The 18079-nt window shown below is 51.7% G+C and overlaps 4 protein-coding genes across 4 annotated transcripts; 2 read left to right on the plus strand and 2 right to left on the minus strand.

Annotated features, from left to right (window-relative positions):
• Positions 1 to 1027: 1027 nt before the first annotated feature.
• PMZ80_000396 (uncharacterized protein) lies at positions 1028 to 3162 on the plus strand (the record flags this gene model as incomplete). The annotated part of the gene is made up of 3 exons (XM_064868847.1): positions 1028 to 1576; positions 1626 to 2951; positions 3004 to 3162. The coding sequence occupies 3 exons, from the start codon at positions 1028 to 1030 to the stop codon at positions 3160 to 3162; spliced, it is 2034 nt and encodes a 677-aa protein (XP_064734344.1).
• Positions 3163 to 4313: 1151 nt separating this feature from the next.
• PIC2_1 (Cu/Pi carrier) lies at positions 4314 to 5331 on the plus strand (the record flags this gene model as incomplete). Its single annotated transcript, XM_064868848.1, has 2 exons — positions 4314 to 5106; positions 5156 to 5331. 2 exons carry the CDS (start codon positions 4314 to 4316, stop codon positions 5329 to 5331), a joined length of 969 nt encoding a protein of 322 aa, XP_064734345.1.
• An 868-nt stretch (positions 5332 to 6199) lies between these two features.
• PMZ80_000398 (uncharacterized protein) lies at positions 6200 to 10909 on the minus strand (the record flags this gene model as incomplete). Its single annotated transcript, XM_064868849.1, has 1 exon — positions 6200 to 10909. The coding sequence occupies one exon, from the start codon at positions 10907 to 10909 to the stop codon at positions 6200 to 6202; it is 4710 nt and encodes a 1569-aa protein (XP_064734346.1).
• A 1371-nt stretch (positions 10910 to 12280) lies between these two features.
• UFD4 (Ubiquitin fusion degradation protein 4) lies at positions 12281 to 17902 on the minus strand (the record flags this gene model as incomplete). Its single annotated transcript, XM_064868850.1, has 1 exon — positions 12281 to 17902. One exon carries the CDS (start codon positions 17900 to 17902, stop codon positions 12281 to 12283), a length of 5622 nt encoding a protein of 1873 aa, XP_064734347.1.
• Between the last annotated feature and the right edge of the window lie 177 nt (positions 17903 to 18079).

An 18079-nucleotide genomic window follows, 5' to 3' on the forward strand; every position in this document is an offset into this window, starting at 1 on the left:
TAATTCCACAAGTGTCTGTTCATGGACTACTTAGCGCCTGGCCCGTACCATACTCTCGTGTATCGCAGCAGGCAGCACGCTGATCCAGTTGATGCTTCCTTTCAAGAAAGTTCCTATATATGTTGTTTGGTCTGCCCACCAGGATTGTTCTATTTCGTGTTCCATAGACATGAGGAGTCATGGGGCTCCCGCCATGGTTGTCACACTGCATTACCACATGGTATCGGGGAACACAAATTCACTTGCTTTTTAGCTTTTTCTTGTGCTTCTATCTTGCTTGATGGTAGGGCTTGAGATTGACTGATAATGAACACCAAGTATTTGGGCAGCTTACTAGGGAGTTGATGATATGCTCTGAGGCTCTCACAAATAATACGCAGAAATGCCTGGTTTCTCCAACGGCAAGATGAACCATGCTGGTTGGTCCGTTGGCCGAGTTCAAGTTGGGCGGGATGCGGTCAGTCGAGATAGCCATGAGGCGCGCACGGAGCAGATGGCTTTAGGCCCAGCCTTCACCTAAGCGAGGCCACTTGCCAGCGCAGGCAGGTCCGGCCGTGTCTCTGCTGCACCCAAACACCTCACAAATCACCATCGCTGTTCACTGACTTCAACTACAACGACAGATCACGACCTTTCCCCGACTGCTAATCTGCGATTTGGTACCTGACATTCTCTCCGACCCAACTTGCAGCAAGCGTGCGATTTGAATTTGCATCAGAGTTTAGCAGGCGAATGAGCGTACCATCATCAGCAACATACCAGCGGTACCACTTCCTGTCAAAGAAGCCACGAGACCTGCCAAACACATTGCATGCCTGCACACATACCGGCCTGAGACTTTACGCACTGCCACTGAAAATGCAATGACAACTTGTCCGACAGTGCCAGGCCACGGGACACCTACCTATACATGTGCATGATAAGGTCGAGGAAGGAGACGATTTGATCGATTCGGGTCCAGCCTCCAGAGACTCCAACTTGAAGTCTTATGTCACTGCCCATGAGGTGAACAAAGCACATCATGGAAATGAATGACCAACAGCACAATGATATATCAACCCAGCCGCCCTTGTCACCACGGCCACGACCCATACCTATCGATCCCGAAGCACTAGAAGCCCGTTCGGGTGGTCCGCGGCACCACAAAAGGCATTCGTTCGCATCCGATTCTGATTACCAATTACCTGCGCCTCATCCTCTATCACAATCAGACACAATCCGGTCTGCGAAGTCGCGGTCCGCAGCCTCAGGTCCAACACGTCTATCGACAGTATCGCGTTCCTCTTTACCCATGACCATTCTACCCTCGGCTCCCGCCTCACCACCGACCCCAGCGCCCTCACCTACTCCGTTCCAAAGGCAACCTTCGTGGAAAGATGCAGCAGAAGATGAGGACTCGTTTACAAGGCTCGCAAGGGGTCACTTCTTGCATCAGTCTGACGCTCAGCGGCAAAGGTTTCTTGCTGAGATACTTACCATGTGCGATAGCACTCAGTTGAGCTTTGTGGCTCATTTCGTTGCCCCGAGACTGAAGAAAGACCCTTTCGAACATCTACCAGACGAGTTGTGTCTCAGGGTAAGAGTGTCCAGCATCTCCATGATAGCAACATGCTTACAATATTTAGGTTCTGATGTTTATTGATGAGCCGCGCAGTTTAGCCAGAGCTTCTCAAGTTTCAAATCGTTGGCACAAGCTTGTCAACGACGACATGTTGTGGAAAGAGATGTGCAAAAAATATGCCTACAGAAGAGGAGCATCCATGGAGCCCGACAGCTCGCCCAGAGCCAACCAACTACATCCTTATAGCATCTCTTCTCGAACCAAGAGAACACTGGACGGCGCGCCTGTCGGTCCTTCATCAAGCGCCCCTAACCTAGGATTGTCTTTGAGCGAACCACCGTCCCCGATACAGAAGAACAAGAAGAGGATACCTTCACAATCACACTATATGCATTTCAGGCACAAATATCTGATTGAGGCAGCATGGAGGAAAGGAGGACAATGCAAACCTCACTTCATCACTCCAGATCAGGGCGTCGTGACAAGCCTACATTTGACCGACAGGTATATTGTGGTCGCCATGGACAATGCCAAGATCCATGTCTTCAATACTGTCGGAGAGCATCAAAAAACGCTTAAGGGGCATGTGATGGGCGTATGGGCTATGGTCCCATGGGAGGACATTCTTGTCAGTGGAGGGTGCGATCGAGACGTGCGAGTATGGAATATGGCTACTGGAAGAAGCGTGCACGTGCTTCGTGGCCATACCTCAACTGTTAGATGTCTCAAGATGTCTGATTCGAAAACAGCCATCTCCGGATCAAGAGATACGACTTTGAGGATATGGGATCTGGAAAGCGGCATTTGCAAGAACGTCCTTGTTGGTCATCAAGCCAGCGTACGATGTCTGGCCATCCATGGTGACACTGTGGTGTCCGGAAGCTACGACACGACAGCAAGAATTTGGAGTATTTCAGAAGGGAAGTGCTTGAAGACACTTTCAGGTCATTTCAGTCAAATCTATGCCATCGCATTCGATGGCTCAAGGATAGCCACTGGCAGTCTCGACACCAGCGTGCGCATCTGGGACCCAAATACCGGTCTCTGCACTGCTGTGCTTCAAGGACACACTTCTCTAGTCGGCCAGCTTCAGATGAGAGGTAATACCCTCGTCACAGGAGGTTCCGATGGATCAGTCCGAGTATGGTCACTCGTCACCAATCAAGCGAAGCATCGACTTGCGGCTCATGATAATAGTGTAACGAGTTTGCAATTCGACGATAACCGCATTGTGAGCGGTGGAAGTGATGGCAGAGTCAAGATATGGGATGTACATACCGGTCAGCCAATCCGCGAGCTGTGCCAGCCTGCCGAGGCTGTGTGGAGAGTGGCATTTGAGGAAGAGAAGGCTGTTATAATGGCGAGCCGGAACAACAGGACCGTCATGGAGGTGAGCTATTCGGACGGAGTCGTTCATGCAAACAATGCTAACAGAATCCTAGGTCTGGTCGTTCTCTCCGCGCGATACTTATGCCAGTTCACTCCCTCCGAGGGATCCCGCTAACCCGACTGACTCGGACAAAGCATCCAGGGAAGATGACACAGCAGGGCCATCGATGCCCATTGACAATGCTGACATTATCATGGGAGACGCACTTTAGGATCTGCGTCTTGGAGCAAGACAAACCGCAAATTAGGGACTACGAATGTCTGAAGAACAGAACGCGCCGGTCTGTACTGCCCAAGATGCAGCAGGAAAGGACTCGAACGAAACCTGGCGGCTGAGCATTGAGTGACTGCAGCTCGAACAACACGAATATTTGCAAGACCAAAGGAGTCCTACGGATACTGTCGACTTGAACTTATGCTACGCAGCACGGCGCTCAGGTTATGGTACAGACTCCTGTCATCAACGAGGAGCGACATGAAGTGTAGGCAATATTGGCAGGGTAGGAGTCTATACAAGCCGTTGGCGGAACATATAATATACCATCATCATGCGCTGCAGCATTTCGAATAGTATCGCTAGCAAGCATGTCAATCAACAGCACATTTCGCATGCGTGTCGCGCTTTCATCCACTCTCCGCTTAAAAGGCATGATGACGTCACTCCGCGCTCACGGCAGCTTCGGAAGGAAATAACTCCCACCTCGTTCCTGCTTTCTTGCATCATAGCTACACAAAACATCTTCTTTGAGCCTGGTGTTTGAGCTTGCTTGTGTACAAGCAAGCTTATGCAGTGACTAGCCTTTTCCTTGTTCCGGAGGGCCTGCAACATGCTGACTATCGCGCATGTCTATGCCTTATCGGTGCCGCCATCCTATCAAGACGCATGCCGAATGTGCCAAACAGCTCAAGCTCCTACCGGGTTTTCTGCCCATTGCGTCGGCGATGAGCTCAACGCCTGTCGTTCAAAATGGCGGCTCTTCTGTCCTGCTTTTGATCTGTGTCGCTGCTCTTACTTTTCTGTTCTACAATTACATGACTAGGAATCACTTCCTTCAAGCTAATTCTGGCGCACTGGTTAGACTTGCATTAGAACTGATCGTACTTGCTCTCGCAGGGTTCGTCGCTGGTGTCGGAGTACTATTCATCTACCATTTCCGGATCGACCAGCAGGGACAGCAACTCAGCGAGCAGGGTGCGGTAGCAGGAAGGAAAACAGCCAGTCCTCTCGACTTCATATTCGGGCCCACCGTTTAACAGCTGTTTGATAAGACTTTCAGCCAGAGCTACCTTGTTCGACCTACTGCGACCGAACGTACGACCTGCGCCCGCTTCTTCAACAGCCGTTGGTTCTACAAGCCTCATCATGACTTCAAGCACCTCCCTCAAGCCTCCAAAGCTGCCAGTGGACTCCAAGAACCTCCCTGGCACCTACCCATTCGGTAAAATCGAGCCCAACTCTACAAAATACTTTGCATCATGCATGTTAGGAGGAATAATAGCCTGCGGCCCAACCCACACATCTGTCACACCTCTCGATCTCGTTAAGACGAGACGGCAGGTCAACTCAGATCTGTACAAGTCGAACATCCAAGGCTGGAAGACAATCTACTCAAAAGAAGGTCTAAGAGGAGTATTCACGGGTTGGTCGCCCACATTCATTGGGTATTCCTTTCAAGGTCTAGGCAAATATGGCTTCTACGAGGTGTTCAAGCATATCTACGGCGACAACATGTTTCCAAACACAAACAAGACAGTCATATTCCTGGGTGCGTCGGCATCCGCCGAGTTCATCGCCGATATCTTGCTTTGTCCATTCGAGTCGCTGAAGGTACGGATGCAAACTACCGTTCCACCATATGCGAAGAATCTGAGAGAAGCGTGGAGCAAGACGACTGCTGAGGGTGGTATCTCTAAGCTGTACGCTGGTATTGTACCTTTGTGGGGAAGACAGATTCCCTACACGATGTGCAAGTTTGCTACATTTGAGGAGACGGTCAGCATAATCTACAAGCAGCTTGGAGGCAAGAAGGAGGATTATGGCAAGCTTGCGCAGACCGGTGTGTCGTTCTTGGGTGGGTATATTGCTGGCATTGCTTGTGCTGTGGTGTCGCACCCGGCTGATGTGATGGTGAGCAAGCTCAATTCGGACAGGAAAGGTAAGCATGGATCGCCGCTCATCAGGGAACTTTGCTAACAGAAATCTAGCTGGCGAGTCTGCAGGTAAAGCCATGAGCAGAATCTATGGCAACATCGGCTTCTCAGGCCTCTGGAATGGCCTGCCAGTTCGAATTGTCATGATCGGAACTCTCACTGCCTTCCAATGGCTCATCTACGACTCGTTCAAGGTGTACCTTGGTCTGCCGACGACTGGAGGTCACTAGATAAAGCAAGAAAGAGCACACATCAACGAAAATTGGGGGAAAGATGCACATCTTTGCTCAGTGCTCTATCAATGGATCATACACTCAGGATATCGACCTCGATGGTTAGATCTTGTGTCCAGCAACAAACGGGCCATATTTGGAATAGATACTGGATTTCGATAACCTGGGTGAAAATTGAAAGACGGCTGAGAGATCCACAACTACAGGCCATGGCTCCTCTACACTTGGGACTGGCAGAATACCAAGAGTGTAGTAGCACGCGACATCATGCTAGCCGATAGCGTTCAAGCTACACTAACTCACCATGACCCCTGAGAACAATCCCAGAGCGTTCTGACGGTAGATCATCCAGTTCAAACGATATCTCATATAGATACTCAATATACAGCAAGGAGTTGATATAGAGCAGAGCGGGTCATAAATAAGAAGAACACAGTTAAGTAATGTCCGTCGGTGAAACATACTCTTATAAGCCATGGTCCTACCGGTTCCAGGCGTCTCCACGGCCTTCTGCTTCCCTTCTACGACGACAGTTTGTAGAAGAAATCCTCTGTCCACGTCCTGGCCAGGTCTTCGTCTCAGTTCTCTTGGTGACCGTCGTCAACTACATTTTACGTCCATATTCCTGAAGGCAAAGTTGGTTCTCAACCTCCTGCAAGTCCCGACGCAGCGACGACTACCCCCTCTCAATCCGGCAGCAACTTACGTGGAACTCTACGAGGGTCCATCAACAACAATATTTATATCCACATACTCTGTATCAAGAAATATTCGCTTGAACGCTAGACCATTAAACACCTCCCCCACCTACCAATTCACCACACCACACCCAGTCCTCTACCTATCTACTCTTCCACCCTCCCCCTCAGCTCTTGCCCACTAACGCCAAAGGCCCACAATCCCCAGCCTTCCCCCCACTAACAACAAACTCCATGCCCTCGCCCTCCAGCACCCCCGTCGCCCCCAACGCATCCTTAACCAAAAACACCCTCCCCAACCCCCCCTCAATCCCACAAAACCACAAAAACGCATGCTCACCCATCGAGTCGGCGGCCACAAGCATACTCTTCCCACTGTCTGGGTCCTCGACCTGCAGCAGATTCACCAGGCGAGATGTCCGGGGTAGTTTATCCCAGGGCGCTAAGCGGAGACGGGATGCGCCGGTGTGGGAGATTTCATTGGGGAAGTAGTGGAGGAGGTTTTCGGCTGTGTCGCCGACGATGAGGGTGTGTGGGTCTGATAGCCCGACGAAGGAGGACCCGGTTGTTAGGTCTGTGATATCGACGTTTGCCTCGAGGTTTGAGAGGAAGAGGTTGCCGTCTGTTCCAATCTGCAGCGCGAGGGAGCCGGTAGTATCCTCGACCGTGAAGGTCGTGAAGTCGTCGTCGCTTATTTCAGCGCCATCGTCCTGTCGAGCGTCGAGGGTATTGACGCTCCGCTTCCATGGTCGTCCAAATCCATTCGCTGCGACCCACTCGTTTTCCCAGGCGTGGATGGGCACGATTCGACCTGGGTCAGTCTGCAGCTTCTCGACGAAGATCGCGCCGGTTTTGACTGTGCCGACGCGGGTGTCGTATGTGAATAGGGAGTTCGTGAATTGGACGCTCCCGAGGTAGTTGATCGCGTAGTAGATATTCTGGAAGGCGCCCCAGGTGTTCTCGAAGGGGATGTTCCTGTGGCCGTAGGCGACGTCGTAGATGCGCACGTAGGATGCCGTCTCGGGGGTTTGATAGAGGTAGGGGTCCGGGCTGATTCGTTCGAGATCGGTGCGTCGGATGGGACCAGGGATAATGTTTATGTTTTCGCCTTCTAGGGCGGTTAGGACGCGCATCTCAGGGCCGTATTGGTAGAGCATTGAGAAGGATTTCTGGACGCCGGGTTGCGGGTCGCCGAAGATGCTGCTGAAGCCATTGGTGTAGACGTAGAGTTTGTGGCCTTTGTTGAACCAGGTGCGGGCTTCGTTGGTTATGTCGAAGTTGGCGAACATTACGGCGTGGATTACGTAGGGGGTGATTGGTTCGGCTAGGGCGATGGGGCCGGTTGGGGGTGTGGTGGTGAAGGAGTTGGTTTTTGTGCCGACCCAGTAGCAGATGCTGTTGTCGGAGTTCCAGAGGACGCCTATGCATCGTTCCATACTGGGGTGGTTTGAGCATGAATTGATACAAGTTGCCATTGAGTCGTGTTGGATTTCTCCGGTGATGCCTTGGTCGCCGACGAGGAGTTGGGGAGCATTGCATCGGATGTTCCATTGGTTGCCGCTGCTGTCGGTGAATTGCTTGTCGTTCCAATTGGGGCATGCAAGGTCGCCGGGATCGGTGTCGTCTTCGTCCCCGCCTGGCAGTGTTGGGATACCACCATCGTCTTCATTGTCGCCGCTGCCGGTTTCGCCGCCGTTGTCACCTTCACCACCTCCGCTTTCATCACCCTCTTCGGAGCCTTCATCACCACCGGATCCACCACCTTCACCGAGCGCAATGCAGCCCTCAGCTAGGGGCGGCGACGTCCATTCGAAGAGGGAGAACTCTGGTCCTTCATCGTTCTCATCCTTGAACTCGAGCGAGACTTCGTTCTTCAGACCAATACTCCAAGCAATACCAGGACATTCTCCTTCCTCATCCCCAATAACAATACCCTCTTCAGCGTCGTAAGAGACAGACAATTCAGCTTCTGCAGCTAAGGCAGGTGTATCAGTCAGCGCAACAGTCCTCTTGAACTTCTTGTTTAGCAGATCGATGCCAAACTCGACCGAAACAGGTAGGCCGAGAGATGCTTCAGCGCTGAGTGTACCAGCAACCTGAAATTTATGGTCAATGTTAGGTGTCCAGCCGGATTGGGAGCTCTGCTTGTCGTCAATGAAGTCGAGTGTGGCCTCGAATGCAGGCCAGCTCAGAGACGCACCGGTCAGCAATTGACCCTCGGCTTCGATCGTGATTCCAGCTTCGACGCCAAGTGTGAGCATGGGACCAAGGTTAACGATACCAGGGATGGACCAGCCTGGCAGACCTCTGCTGAACAACTCTTTCTCGTACTTCTTCTCGTACTTGGCGAATGCGTTGACTCCAAGGTAGAGTCCAGCGTAGAGGTTACCATGGACACCAATCTGAGCGCTCTTGACTCCAGAGAGTGGGGTAGCCTGGATAGATCCAACGGCGGTCATCTTGCCCGAAATACCACAATTGATGCAATAGAACTCAACACCCGGCTCTGGTTCAGCTTCGAGACCCATCAAGGTGCCCTGAATCTGGTCGAGGGCATAGGCCGAAGCCTCCCACGCCTCACCACCAGCATCCGGTGACCAGCTGTAGAACTTGAGAGCGTCGCCCCAAGGAGAATCCTCGAGCATCGTGGCTGGAGGAACCATGTTCAGCCCGAGTGAGAGCGACTGATCGTATTTGCCTGTAGCGATGAAAACCACGATCTTCACTGCTTGTTTGACGATTGAGATACCGATATCGACCACTTTCTTGATGATAGGTAGAAAGACCTCCTCAGCACGCTTCACGACTTCCTTGACCACGATCACAACAGCCTGGACGACAGCAACGACCACATTGACGACAGCTTTAACAACAGCCTTGACGGCATTGACCACAGCGCAGAAGATCCAGCAGCGCTTCTCCAGCATGACAGATCGCTCAGACATGTATGTGAAGCTGTCGTCTCTGCGGTCTGGTGAAGGAGTGGAGATCGCTGACGGTGCTGCGACAGAGAACACATACTGATCATCGCCATCATCTGAGTAGTAGCCGAGCTTGTCATTGAGGGCTTTATCGAAGCCACTGCCGCATGCCACTGCTGGTAGGCCATTAATTGTATCGGAGTCTGGTGATCCGCATGTGTTCGTTGCTGGATCTTCATCGCTAGGGCTCGAAGGAGCGGTAGGCACTTCGTAGTCGATCTTACCAAAGTCGATAGCCATGTCCTCGAAGATATCCGCGAGCTCAGAGACAGTACCAGAGATTATAAATGTCTGGTCTGAATCCTCGAAAGTGACCGCAGATGATACAAGGAAGAACGAGGCTTCGCCATCCTTGACACAAGAGGGAGAGGTAGTGATGAAGATGAGTGGGTGGTCTTCCCAAGCTGTTTTAGCACGCTCATACGCCAGAGGCTGATTGAATCGGCCAGAGATGCCATCTGAGGTGCATGTCAGATCCTTGATATAGATCGATTGGTCGAGCACAATAGACGGGTACTTGTACTCCACCGATACCCGAACAGTTACGCCGCCATTCTCCTCGTCGCCGCCAGCTTCTGGACCGTTAAACCACAAATTGGACTTTTCCTGCGCATCAAGCCGGTCTAAGCTGCCCATGTCGATATCTGGGGGCGATACTGCGTCCAAAATTGTGGGAGGTACGGATCCAAGGTCAATCGGACCTTGAAGCTCGAATTCTGTGCCAGGGCCGTAAGCTGAGCTGGAGGTTGTGGTGGAAGCGGAACTCGTTGTTGTCGTGCTATGATTGCCAAACAATGTGGTAATATGATTGGAGAAATCTACGCTCAGCGTGGAAGTTGTGGCAGGAACGGAGGTCGTTGTCGTTGTGCTATCATTACCGAACAATGTGGTTGTATGATTAGAAAAGTCCACACTCAGCGTGGTAGTTGTCGATGTGAAAGCAGAAGTCATAGTGCTCGATACTTCAGTTGTGGTGGATGCCGTGCTATTATGCGGAATTGTCGAGTTGCCTGCCGTGGTGATCGTGGAGCTCGTGCTGTTGGAGTAAATGGATCCAGAGGTCGTCGTAGGCGTGCTTGCGTTCCAGTCTCCTGAGCTGGTAGTCAAGGAAAATGTTGTGTAGACAGTAGTGGTTTCCCTGGCAGAACTCGAGATGTCACTCGTTGTCATCTCTCCAACCGACATTGTAGTCGATGTGATATAGCCATAGTTCGAGGAAGTCGTCCGAGCCAGGTTACCGGTGCCGTATGTGTTTGAGTGTGTGTATGTACCATTTCCGCCGGTAGCGGTGGCTGAAGTGGTTCTCGAACCCGTGGACGTCGTTGTGTGATTCGAAGGCTTGCTACTAATAGAGCCTTTGGTGCCAACGAAAGAAGGTCTAGGAAATGGTGTGCCGGCAAGTGCCCAGTCCTCCCATTCATGTGAGCCGGTGCCAGTCTGTCGTGAACTTGGGGTTGAGGTAGATCTTGCTGATTCTTGCGGATGGCTGCCATGGGAGCCGATACCATTAGAGGGACCGACAGAGTTGAAATGGCTGTGTTGACTAGGGTGCGCAAGGTTATTGTTGTTATTGTAATTGCTGGTCGGCCTCGGTCGCGAGGATGTAGCTCCTGTAGGTCCGCTGGCTGGCTTTCCGAGGATCTCACTGAAAGGCGTCTCTGGCTTGCCATTACCTGGACCGACAAGTTCCGGCTTGCCAGTAGCTGGACCAACAGTGCCTGGTCTGCCAGATGCGCTTGGCACTTGGACCCGAGCGGCCTCGGGCGTGGGAACCCAGAAAGCCGCCCCAGTATGAGTCTCCGTGACTATCCGGCACTGATCATCCTTCCGTAGTTCCAAAGAACTAGCCGACGACAGCCTAAGTAAAGAAACCAGAACGAGATTAGTGAGCAACATTGCTGTTCGGTTCGAAAGAATGACTAAGCCACGAAGGGCTTGGAAGAACCAACAGCAGACAACAAAAAGAACGACAGAATGGGTGGATGACTGAAGTGAGAGAAGGCATCGCGGCAGTGAGGAGGAAGTTCATCTATATCCATGGTCGGGCTTGGGAGTCTTGCTCCTGTCTCTTGCTTACTGAAGGCCGACGCTGCTCTGCAGCGAATACGAGGTCCAGCTGTACTTTGACAGCCACAAGCGGCAGCATGGCAATATGGGTAGATTGTGTAGTCGGGTCCTTACCCAGAGCGTATCTGCCAAGGCGAGTCGTTAATCGGAGCCCCCGAAGCGAGCTCTGTGATGGTCCAAATCGTGGCTAGACCGGTCCATGCGGAAGCCATTCGGTCTTGACACACTGCATTAAGTACAAGACCCTCCCTACGACAAATCACGTGGCTGAAATGCCACGCCGTTAACAACGAAAGCCACATGCCCGGAGGCTCTTCTGGGTGTTACTAGCCCTTGACTCACCGCCGGTGGTCTGAGCACGCGTTCGGTCACGCTCCCCTACTACCACACGAGTGAGCTCAAGCCAATCAGAAAGCACTCTCTATCACAGGCTTGATAGATCTTCTGGACAGTTTAGACTTCCCAGAAGAGCCTCGAGCCTTGAAAAGGAGCGTCGGTGTTACGAGATTGTTGAGAACTCTGTTGACATGTTCATTCGAATCCGTTACTTGCGCGTGAAGCGAGCTGAGGAAGTGGAAATCACATTGCCACGCTAGTGACGCCAAGCTCACCACCCCCACCGTTTTAGGACTAGCATCGTCCTAGATGACAATATCCCACCCCTTAACGAAGAGCATGACCCCCAGATACACTATTATTCGACCCGAGGGCGTCAGGCCAGTCCAAGTGGCATGAATCTCGTGAGATAAAGCAATTGGCGGTTCAAGGAAATAGATTTCAGATGCAGGACTTTGACATACAGAACCACTGGTCTGGACAAACATAGTCCTTGCATCGGAACAACCTCGAGCGCATCAAGGCGTGAAGGTCGTCTACCACATTGTTTAGGATTTGAGGCAATCGTATTCTGAGCATATGAATTATTTCAGCACCTCTATTGATATCATGAAGGAATGTCTTTCTATCTGGTCATTTTCATCAATCCATATTTCTCGTAGTGTCATGTTGTTCACACATTGCTCGGCCACGGTGTTACCGCGCACCAAGCTTCTATCTACACATCCGTGCCAGTCCTTTGCATTCTGATACTCGAATTTGCTCTATGGCATGAGTGACAAGGTCTCGACGAGAAACCTCGCCCTCATTGCCTAGACAATCTATCTGCCTTCTTTGCACGTTCAGTATGGCGTATCTGTGTGCTCAAGAAAGGTGGAATGCTCCTTGACCCTCCCTAATGGCAACACCCAATTTCTCCCTCAACACATTCACATCCGAGTAATCCGGCAACTTGAGGTAGTTGGCGCATGTCATCACACTCGGTAGGTAGTCATCGCTCGAGTAAGGCGGCTCGCTCGGCTTGCAGACAACTGTGAACATAGGTGTGAGACTCTTGAATCCACCGATTGGCAACCGCGGACTACCAGTAATGAACTGAAGGAAGTCGCGTCGTTGAGCAGCTGTGAGCTCACTCATGTAGGCCAGTAAGTTCTTCACACTCTTGCTATCCATATTGAAGCCGTGATCTGCTTTGAGAGAGTCCATAAGGGTCTCGATAGACCAGTCTTCATCAACACGGCCGAAGAGCATGACAAGCTCGTTGGGTGTGAATGCCTTGAGAGAATTGTATGGGAATACCTGCGAGAAGCCGTTTCGGAAGGCCTGGATCTGAGACTGGACGCCTTGTCCAAGAGTGAAGTCGAGTACTTCCTCGATGTAGAGGCAGAGATTCTCATCGGTAACATCGACCTCATGACCATTCTCAATCAAAGCGATCGAGGGATAGCCAGGAAGGGTGAAATCAAGGCCAAGGTCTTCAAGAGTAGCGCCTCTGATCGTCAGATTCTGCAAAGCCGTCGACTTCGCAGCAGGACTCATGCTCGTATCTGCCTCGATGTTGTTTCGCTTGTTGTTGTATGCTTGCAACTGCGCCATTGAATTCGCAAGGTCTTGATCGATGGTTCGAAGAAGTGCCATCGAAGGTTTAGGCTCGTCACCGATCTTGAAGAAGGTTGGGCTGAAGTTGACATCGATGATGCGAGAGTCGAGCATCGATCGTGCAACGAACTTCCCTAGTATCTTGAAGCACTCAAGAACCTTCTTGCCTTTCTCTGTCTTCTTGTCGTCCTCACTCATTGGCGCAGGAAACAAGCCGTTCTTGCCAAAGGCATACTGGTCCTTTGCATCGGTGTCGTTCTCTCGCCATAATTTCAGGTTCTTCTTGGCAAACTCCTTGGATACTGTCGAGTAGAACTCCAGTGTGGGCCCAAGACCGGTGCCAACCTCTTCGAAATACTCGACTTCCAGTATACTAGGTGAAGGTCCAAAGTGATCCATAACTTTCATGGCAGACTCGAGCATTTTTGTTCGAGCGATACGAACCTTCTGTCGTTGAGGCCGGCCCATTAAAGGTCGATCGTCCCGTCGTCTATCGCGTCTGTCATCGCTTTCTTGACTGTTCTGCCATCTCGTGATGGATCGTGCGTAGCCGAACGATGTTGACTGCAGGAACAAATGTCGTGTCTCAAATGGAAATAGGAATGGGAAAGATCTTGCCAGATCCTCACTCCAGTCAGGTAGACAATTGCTAGCCACTATCAAGGGCTCCTCCAGCTGTCGATTCATCTTTGCTGTTAGCTTGGTGTTGATGAATGAGGCAAGAGGTTCGGGATAGAGCTTGATGGCAGCGCGACCGAGGCTTTCTCGGATGTCATCGATGCTCGCATTGAGCTCATGCAATATCCCCAGCAATGTCAGAATAGAAGATGTAATAGGGTGGCCATCAAGCGAGACGGGCAGGCCTTCCTGCTGTCGTGATCTAGAGTCGTCCTCGGATGTCGACAGCTTGGCATCAGGTGCAGGGCCTGACACCTTTCGGAACTTGACTTCATGAATGCCTGCCCAGATTGTCCTCCCAGTCGGATCGTTCGTGGCCATATCACGATTGTGGTGAATGGCTCGATAGATGGTTATGTTATCCGCAAGTGGCTTACCATCAATGCTGAACTCGATGTGCCAGTCTTGCGGAGTAGCTGCAGCGGCAGCATAGCTAGTGTGCCGCTTTGAACTGGAACTCGAACTTCTTGGTACAGCTGGAGACTGATCCGAAGATGCCGTGCGACTTGGTGCGACCGGAGTGCCGGGCTGCTGCGGGGTGTATACTCGAGATCCATCTTCTTTTCGGGCGGTGACTCTACCCGCTGACGTAATCTCCATGTTGACAGCGTCTGGCTCGCGACCATCGTCTGAGCCCTCCTCTTCGACTTCGCCAACGACAGGGTCTAAGGGATCTGCTGAGCCTGGTCCATTGTTGACGTCATCGTCTTCAACATGCTTCTCGTCAACGACTTCGAGCTGCGATGCATCATTCTCTGCATCTGGCAACGGCGGAGGGACAGGGTCCGAAGCATCTGGGACATGATTCCGACGGCTGGACCTTCGGCGAGACGTCTTCTCTGTCTTGCTTGTCGATTCCTCCTTAGGACGAGAGGAAGATGTTGGTGGCTTCGACCTCGAGCTCGGTCTTGAGATCGACTGAGGACTGGACCCTGGTGGCAGAGAGCCTAGTTCTGTACCGAATGGGGAGAACAAGCCTGACTCTGCGGCGCCGGACAACTGAGCCATGCGTGCGTTTGCAAGCTGTTGTAGCATGTCTCTCCGACTTCGGCTACGATCTGTTGGCGCTCGCTCTGACAAGGTGATTCGGGGCCTCAGATAGTCGTCGAGGGCTTTGAATGTAGCGATTGCGTGAATGGAGACAACCATATCTCTGAAGCTGGGAGGAATGTTGCTATCTTCGCCTGCCTTGAGTTGTAACCGAATCTGCCTGGATAACAACGAGGTCGAACTGCTGCGGCTATTCTCCGATGGACTGCTGTTGACAGTTAAGACTTCAAAATGTTCGGCTCGGCTGAGCAAATCCTGTAATTTCAGGACGAGAGCAGTGAAGGCCGTAGACGTGGAGGATGAAGTCGATGTCTTGATCTTCGCGGGATTCGTCGTACCCATGAAAGCTGCAATAAAATCGCTTCTAGCGTTTCCTGCCAATTCCCCATTCGGCTTGAGTATCTCTCCGAGTAAGCTGATAAGCCCAGAATCCAAAAGTTCGGAGCTCGTAATGCTTTCAAGCGCATCGCCAATGAAGTACTTTGCCAAACGATCGAAGAGTTCTTGGCCCTTCTTCTTGTCTTCCGAGTTTTGATAATGACCTCGAATAGCATCTGCAAGATCTCGTAGATCGGACCGAATCTTCTCGGCCTTCTCTCGCATCTCACGGCCGCTTTCTGCATCATATTTCCCGATGAACGCCTTGGCTCGTAACACAACGAGGTCCTTAACCCCAGGTATCGCCAGCGGAGCTGGAATATCTTCCTGCTCCGAATCAGAGTCATGATCATCGTCCATGTCTGCCTCGTCTCTGATGACGATGTCATCCTCGCGGTCATCATCATCGTCCTCGTCGTCCTCGTCGTCTCTGTCCTCTTGGTTCTCATCCTCATCTTCACTAGAGCTGTCCACGTTCTGCGGCGCATCAACATCGTTCTTGGGTTTGGCGTTCGTCGCCCCAGCTGCTGAAGCATGACTGTCCTTTCTAAGGTTCGAGCGGGCTTCAATTTCTGGTGCTCGAGCAGCAAGCTTCTTAATTTCGCCAATGACACCTTCTCGATAAAACTGATACCGGTAGATGCCCTCGAGGCGCTCAAACAGTAGCTCAGAAGCCTGTAGCGCAAACATGACCAGACTCGGGTGATCCTCTTGTGACAAAATGGAAGCCAAGAACGAAGCGTAGGGAACAGGGCGCAGTGCGTCCTCGATGACCTTACCGTCGAGGTTGGATAGCATTTTCAGCTGAGCTGTGAGGACTTTCTGACGCACACTTAAGTTGACCGTGCTGGAATACGCATCGGTCAACGTGGGCAGCAGAACCATGGCGAAGCGGCGAGTCTGTTGCTCGCAGTCTTTGAGTAGCGTCTTTCGTTCTTCTTGTTTCGACACTTTCGTCTCGTCTTCACTGTCGGAGGACAGGTCGTCGAAGGCACCACCCATGCTAATTCGCGGAAGAAGTTCGCAAATAACATTCAATGTTTCATAGATTTGCTCCCGCGGCCGATGTATAAGTGCTTGCATGATCACAACGCTGTCAATGCTAGAGGCTGCATCTGTGGTCTCGCTTGGCGGCGAGACTCCTGTCAGAATCTGGTACAATGTGTCGACCACATTCAGCTTGAGGAGCTCAGCCGATAACTTTGGACTGTTGCGAGCAACAATAGCCAGGACACGAAGAAATTCTGTGTGGATATTGGAGCCAATCAAATTGGTCGTGCCCGGCAGCAATAGCCCCAGGATTGCTTTCAACAGCTCGGTATCAACTAGCTGCTCGAGCTTGTCCGGGCTGTATTTGAAGCTGTCAATGAGTCGCGTCACACAGAGACTGCCCTGCTCAACCACTTTCTGATCATGACCAACAAGCACGTTTCGCAGGTTTGGCATGACGTCTCGAATAACAGGAAACGAGTCTTGAGGAATGTTTCGGCAGCAATTGGCAGCAGTCGTCACAGCAGTGCGCTGGGTGCCAGTGGCAAAGAAGTCGAGGTATTGAAGGCATGCTGTCAAGCCACCCTCTCTGACTATCGAGGCTGGGAAGTCCCTTGAGATGGTTGACAAAGTGCTCAAAGCTTGTTCGGCGACATCGATGTATTGAATGTCGAGCAATTTTTGGCACAGAACGGGCACAGCGCCTCCATAAACAACATTAGCAACTGAACCTCTTAATGCTTCCATCAAGTTTGCCAATGATCTGCAAGCTAGCAACATAATTTCAGGGTTCTCTTCGCCTGTAATCGGGTTAGGCTGCATGAGAGCCACCAGCTCTTTGACATATGGATCGGGTGAAAATTGACCAGCCAGATTATCTTCGTTGGAAACCAGCAGCAGGTTTGACAGCTCCTCCAGGGCGACCATCTGCATCGTTGGGTCGTCGACGCGACGCAGGTTGTTGAGAATATCTCGGAATCTCGAAGCCATTCCCGTCATCATTCCACTAAGAGCGCGGAGAGTACTTGAGAGACCAGATGGGCCGCCGGCTCCAAACAGGGCGCTGGAGAAGGGGTCGTGGCTGTCGTCGGGCGGTGGGTCTGGAGACATGTCTGAATTGCTGTCTTGTTGCATGGGCGGAGGGGTTGAACTTGAGTGTTTCTTGGATGTCTTCGAGTCCTGCTCGGGATCTTTCATCTCCACATCGTTGTCCTTCTTCGGCCGACTCTTCTTCAACTTCCTACTCGATGTTGGCTGTGAAGGTGGAGAAAGATCTTGAGAGCTATCAGTGGAGGCACTTTCTGCGGGTCGAAGAGGAATACCTGGGGCCGATGATTTCTTGGAGCGGCTAGATGGTCCTCTTGATGACGATTTGGAGTTTGACTGTTTCTGCGAGTCGTCGGTCTGTTTTGTGTTGGACCTCGTCTTGGTCAGACGCTCATCGCCAGTGGTCTTGTCCTGGCCGTAACCATTGCTCGACATATCCACCTCTTGCTTAGCGCTTTTCTTGGAAGATCTAGTGGATCTGGGTGAGGTAGCGGTAGTCGAGGGAGTGAAGGGAGCAGTAGTCGTTTTCTGTCTCTTCGATCTACGAACAGATGTCTGTGGAGGGCTCTGGTCGGGTTCGGCTGGCGGAGGGCTCGAATCTGGGCGAGCGGCCGCTTTACGCTTCTTGGACTTTGCAGGGGTCTTGGTGGCAGAATTCGATGAAGGTTCGTTGATATCGTTATCGTCGTTACGTTCAGACTCGGCTGCGAGCCTCGCAGAGGAACGAGTGACTCTAGAAGACATGTGTGTCAATAGTTGGTTGGGAAGGTGGGATGTGGCATGGGTTATGCATCGAAGGTGGAACGAGAGATGATGGAGGGAAGTATTTCAACAGGTGCGGGCCAATGTGAAAGTGTATTGTGTCAGGTGCAGTAATGGAGGACTGAAGTACCTGTCAAAAGGTGAAATTGTTTCGGGCAG

The sequence above is a fragment of the Knufia obscura genome, assembly GCF_036327395.1.
Source record: "Knufia obscura strain CCFEE 5817 isolate CBS 148926 chromosome Unknown scaffold_1, whole genome shotgun sequence".
Lineage (NCBI taxonomy): Eukaryota > Fungi > Ascomycota > Eurotiomycetes > Chaetothyriales > Trichomeriaceae > Knufia > Knufia obscura.